General features: G+C 50.5%; 1 protein-coding gene across 4 annotated transcripts in view; it reads left to right on the top strand.

Moving 5' to 3' along the window:
• The first annotated feature begins 344 nt into the window (after positions 1-344).
• MYO10 (myosin X) overlaps positions 345-6000 on the top strand; it is a 204471-nt gene continuing 198815 nt past the window's right edge. For 2 of the 4 annotated variants that reach the window (XM_036308575.1, XM_036308574.1), the window contains exon 1: positions 347-869. In XM_036308575.1, coding sequence (XP_036164468.1) covers positions 849-869 — 21 coding nt within the window. In that variant the 5' untranslated portion in view covers positions 347-848. Of the gene's footprint in view, positions 870-6000 lie in introns of all 4 variants that reach the window. The other 2 variants (XM_036308577.1, XM_036308576.1) reach the window with 2 other exon arrangements.

Here is a 6000-nt window from a genome sequence, read left to right as displayed (position 1 = left end):
GTCTGCCGGAGATCAAAGGCACAAAAGAATCTCTCAACCCCTCCTCCCCGGTGACTATTTGGTTTCTATCACGAGAGCGAAGAGTCAACTCCCCCGCCAGCCTTTAGGTGGGGAGGCGGGGACCGGAGTGGAGCCACTTGGAACCCGCCTTCCCCTCCCGCCGCAGAGCCTGGAGCAGCCCGGCGCGGAGTGGGCGGGGCCTGGGTGGGGCGGGGCGCGCCGCCGGGCTGCTCGGGACCCTGCGGAAGCGCGGGGCGGGGTTGGCTCCGGGCTGGGCTCCTGGAGGGGGGCGGGGCGACGCGGGCGAGTGGGCGTGGCCTGGCGAGCGGATCGGGGCGGGGCGTGTGCTCCCGTCGGCAAGTCCCTGAGCCTCGCCGAGCCGGCTGAGCCGCGGCGCCCGAATACTTACCGCGGCGGCGCTCGCACGGGGAGAACGACTCCGGGCTCGCCCTGTGGCCGCTGTCCCGGTGCCGGCGCCCAGTGCCTCGGGCCCCAGCTCAGAGGGAGGGGGAGCGCTCCCCAGCCCCCCGCCGCTCTCCCTAGCCCCGGGGAAGAATGTGCCACCAGCTGTTCTCCGCTCGCGTGCGCTGCGCCCAGAAGTGAAGAACTTGGAGGAAGAGGAGACAAAGGCTGCGCTGGGGACGGAGGAGTTCGAGAATTGGGTCTGAGCAAACAAAAGGTGCGAAAGGCGAGCCGGGGGTCAGGCGATGGCCACGGGAGAGCCCCTAGGGCTCGAGTTCCTGGAAGTCGCGCCGTGACATGCATGGTTCCTTCCCCGGACCTTCCGCTGGGCTGACTTCTTCGAGCTGGACACCCGACTCGGGCAAGTCGGGGAACGCACTGGAACAATGGACAACTTCTTCCCCGAGGTGAGTGCGCTCGCCGCCCCGCGCGGGCTCCCTTCCTGCCCGGACCTGGCCTCGGTGCCCCGGAGGAGGGGTCTGCCCACCGCGCCGGGCGCCCGCCCGGTACCTTTCCCTAAACCCTGGAGGGCGACACTTCCCGTGAATCGCCTGAAATCACCCCCTCACCCCCCGGGGGAGCCTCGGGATGAGTAAGCCGAGGCAGGTTTTGCTTGGCCCCGCGCTTCCCCTTTGCCCCGGGAGTAGGGAAGGTGAGCTTCCTTCTGCGTGGGTAGCCGGCTCACCGGTGTCCCCGCGGCGGGCGCCCGGGCCTGGCCAGGACTTCTGCTTGCCCGACTACCTGGGTGCAGGAAGCCCAGTAAAATGTTCCACCGGGACGTGCCTTTCTCCAAGAAAGGTCTGGTATTTCCTTTGCAAAACGAGCCGGCTTCCTGTGCGAGGGGTGCACACACTTCCAGGGGAGCCGGCTGTGATGGAGTGTGAGCGGGAAAGGCGCGTTTAATCACTCACCGTGCTCTCTGCCCGCTGGACCTTTGGTGTGGGACCTGTAGTTCTCCCCGAGAAGCGCTCAGTAGGGTTTGAGGTCCTTCCAGATGCTGGATCGAAAGATCAGGTATCTGTGCGGACTGCCCTGGGCAGATTTTGAATTTGAATGTAAAGAAAATCGTTTAGGGCAGACAATGGCTATTTAAACAGGTTAAACCGATGCCCCTTTTAGGTTCCTTGAGGGCGGGACACCACAGTGACTTGAAATCCTTGACTGGAGAACCCTCTCCCCTTTCTCTCCCCCTGGGGTCCAGAGTTACTGTAGTTTCCTGGCTCCCTTTCCTTTCTTGGTTGTGTTTATTTAATGAGTTCTGTTTAAGTTTGAGGTTTGAAGTGGCTCAACGTAAACTTAGTTGACTTCAGGGAGTCAGATGTGACTTTCATTGAGAGCCAGGGGGTGTTTTGTGAAGCCAGGACAGTTTTGGAATGTTCCTGCCCATTAGATTGGTGAGGGGTTGCATTTGTGTTCCCTAACTTGCTTTTTCAGACTTAATTGGATATAATATTTCAAGTCATTCTGCTTTCGGGATGCCCACTTAAACAACTATTTATAATGGCCTAAGTGATAAATGTATTCCTGTGCAATAGTAATACCCAGTTTTTTTCATAGTGGCATCTCACATGTGATACCCATATTCTCTGTGAGATGTGGGCTGGAAAGGAATTAATCATCCATTAATATGTATTTTTACCTGTTTTTAAAGAATGAAATCTGTAAATGTGAGACTGTAGCATTTTCTAATCCGTAGAACTTCATGCCTGCAAGAAGGCACGAGAACTTTTTGCAGGATTGCAGATTAAGCCATGATGAAAGACCAGTGGGCTTTTATCTGTTGGAAAACCTAGGCTGTGCCTGCAGGACACTAATTCTTAACTTTTATTGGCTTTATTTTGCTTTTGTGTATTCTGGGTCCCTTAAGAGATAGGATGGGACATAGAATTTGTGTTGAGTTTTTTGGGATCCTGGTCTCCATGAAGCCTGTCTGGACCACAGGGGGTCTGTGGCCTCCCCTTGGGAAGAACTCTGCCCCCTAGTGCAAGTGGGGGGAACTTCAGGATAACGTGGGACAGATGCCTCTCACATTTTCTGGTTGAAAAACTTTTTCCTTACACTAGAGTGACCTTGGTTCAGTGTAAGGTAACCTGGTTGTTGGATTTTATTTCAATGATATAATAGTGAAGTTGTCTTTTAGTGATCATCCATTCCCTTCATTTCCTAGTCGAAGCATTTTAAGTCAAAGATTAAGTCACTTGCCCAAGGATGAAGAGCTTGTTGTAGAATCCAGAGCCTTTCCCCTCTGTTGCTGGTGGAAATGTTCATTTTGAGGATATTTTCATTTATTTGAAATTATATTTTTAATTTGGTGTATTTCTAATCAGCCTTCAACATTCTGCCCTCAGGTGGAGGCCAGTGGGGCCAATGACGGTGGCCACACATTGCTGTATTAATTGAAAACAAACTCCTAACGTAGTCTCTCTGTTTAGTGTTTTATAACAGAGCCTCCTTTTGTTAAACTGTCCAGTGAAGAAAATCTTGCTATGTCTTGTGAGAGTAGAAACAATAAGTGTGGAAGTGATATATCCAAGGACAGCAAAATTGGAGGGCCTCCGTATCACTAAGTGGTGTCCTGTTCTTTGGTAATTTTTCCCATTGCGATTTGGGCATAATGACTTGTTGCTTGTCGGACAGCAATTTGAAGCTAATGCTAACGGTTGAGAACAAAACGTTGAAGGAAATGTTATATGTATTAGCTTCATGTATGACTGGCCAAAGAATAAGGAAATAGGAGTTACCTGGGACTTGCAGCTGTTACTCAGAGCAGGGTCAGGGTTTCTCAAACTGGGTGCCAGTGTCATTTTGGGCCAGTTCATTCTTTGTTTTAGGGGGACTGTTCTGTGCCATATAGGGTGTTGAGCAGCATCCCTGGCCTCTAGATGCTAGTAGAGCCCCCAAGTTGTGACAACTAAAATGTCTGCGGACATTGCCAGATGAGCTATGGGGAGCAAAATCACCGCCACTTGAGAACCACTGAGCTGTACCCACGTAGCAGTTGCCTCGTGGAATGAATTCTCGTGCGTGTTGCATGCACAGCCCTCTTGCCTTGGAGTTTCTGCTGTAAGTAGCAGCAGACACCTATAACTTCCTGCCGGCCAGCTCAGCGCGCCCCTCAGCTGATGGCTACTGACTTCAAAGTGTACCCCGGGATTGGAGACACTGAGCACCCCACACTCCCTAATAGAGTTTGTTTCTTCATGGTCTGCCTTTAGATATTTATGGCTACTCTCAAGTAAATTGTGTGCACACTTCTGGGAAAACTAGGTGTGTTTTCTTTAGCATTTGGAGGTAAGTTGTTAAAAAGTTTACTTTAGGCAGCAACTAGGTTTTGCTATGTCTGTAACCAAAGCAATTAAAAAAAATAGCAGAAAAGTCTCAACCAGCACAGTGGCCAGACTACTGTGCAAATGTGTTGTTGATATTTTGAAGTGGACGCTGTTCCCATGTCCCCAGGGCCAAGTACAGTGCTGAGAACACTGGAAGGCCAGTAAGCACCTACCAGTTGAACTCATACATGAGCTTGACTTTTCTGTTTTCCATTCTAGGAATAGGAGTGGCACAATGGCTGTTCAAGCAAAAGCTCTTTTGAGGATTATTAATGGGACATACAAACGCTTTGGTTTTTCAGAATAAATATGTAAAATGTACACAAATATACTGAGACATCCAGATACAGGAAGCAGGTATGAATGTTTTAAGGGATAAATTGTTAGGTACAACTAGAATGTTTTCCACTATTTCTTACAGCCTGGTTCACTCCAGGTTGGAACAAACTCAACTCGAAAGAGGTTCAGTGGAAACGCCTTTTTCCTCCTGAACACTCAGTTTGGGTTTGGTTGTTACTGGGGTTAACGAGCTTTTTAAGGTGCTAAGAGTGTTTGAGCCTATTTTTTCATAGCATTTTATTTTGTTTGGTTTTAGAGCTTATTGATATTCCTTGTTTTGGTTTAAAAAAAAAATGAAGACTGTTATTTTTGGCAGCTCCTTCCCTCCCCTCAAATCATCTCTCCCAGGCAAAAGGGAAGTGCTGAGGACTGCCTTGCCTCACCAAATCCTGAAGCCCACCCTTTTGACGACTGTATAATAGAATCAGAGCATGTGCCTTTTCTCACAGTGGAGTTACAGTGTCTTGCCTTTTTTGCGCACCCTCAATGATTTCTATTGTCAAGTACATTTTTTGGCCCCTGTCACATTGGGAACAGCAAAGCCCCGGGAGCAGCTTCGAGCAAGACAGTTGTTGCCAGCAGGGAGCCCTGATCTCCCTGGCTAGGGCTGCAGGAAGGGCTGCTCCCCGCCTATCATGTGGCCTCTACAAAATCAGGCACAAACCAGCCTGGGCAGGGCCTTCATATCAACCAGAGCGCTGAAGGGAGCAAGCAGAGTGTTTGCTTTTCCAGCTCTGCTGGCTTTAAGTGGGGTCACCTGTAAGGACACGAGCCTGGGAGGTGCTCTTCTGTTGAGATTTGTAGGCGAGGCTACCTTTTGGTTAATGGGTTTTCAAAATTTTGCTTTCAGGGTAATTGCTACGTAACATTTTCATGTCATTAATTTGCAGGAAACATTTCAAGAATGAGTAACCCGTGAGGTCTAGATTAATCTTGGCAAGACTTCCTCATGCCAAAAGGCCCCTGGGCGGAGGGAAAAGCACCCCATCCCAAAAGGAAAAAAGATGTGGCCTCTGGGAGTCCCCTTATCCCTCCCCCCTGTGGGAGCTTGGCCAGGTTACCTGACCTTCCTGGCCTTGATTTCTCTGGTCTGTAAGTGGGCATAATCGTGTTGACCTTACATGGAATTCAAGATAAGATTTACATCTCTTGGCACGGGGTAGGTGGGTGAGTAATAATAAGAGTTTAGTTATTGTAACTGAGACATGAAGCACGGGCGCTGTGGTGGTGAGTGAATCCCAGCACTCATGGGCGCAGGGGAAGCTCGGCCTTAGAGCTTTCTCAGGTCTGTTTCTGGCGCTGGATTGCATTTGTTCATGTGCTCCCTTTCAGCCTGTACACTCTGCACAACACAGAGTGTGCATGTCCAGAATTCTGTCTTAAAGCGTCTCTGGATTGCTTAGAAAATCAAGTTCACGTTCCCGAGTCTGGTTGTCCAGGCCTTTCTGACCTTGCAATTGTCTTCATTCATCCCCGCCTACATTGGGCTCCAGGGCCTCCCTTACCAGCCCTGCCCGCACCTCTGTGCAGGCCACCCTCGCTGCCGATCAGATGGCCTGCCTGCCCAGCTCCCTTTTGAAACCGCCTCTGACAGGTCTAGTTCACCTGACCCCTACCTCTCTTTCCTCTGAACTTGGCTCTGCCTTTCCGTCCTGGTCATCTTAGGAATTTACTCCTGTCCTCAGAGGCTTTACATACCTTCCCCCACCCCACCCCCTCTCAAGTGAGTAAACAGCCTTGAGAGGTTCAATATCCCATTTACAGATTGTATCACCTCATTTGCACTGGAAGGTCCTTAAGGATGGGATTCTAGCCTTGGATAGCCTCTACTTTCCCCTCAAGTACAGATTTTTTTTTATGACGGGAGGGG

The sequence above is a fragment of the Myotis myotis genome, unplaced genomic scaffold (assembly GCF_014108235.1).
Source record: "Myotis myotis isolate mMyoMyo1 unplaced genomic scaffold, mMyoMyo1.p scaffold_m19_p_5, whole genome shotgun sequence".
Lineage (NCBI taxonomy): Eukaryota > Metazoa > Chordata > Mammalia > Chiroptera > Vespertilionidae > Myotis > Myotis myotis.
This window is presented reverse-complemented; position numbering and strand designations above follow the sequence as displayed.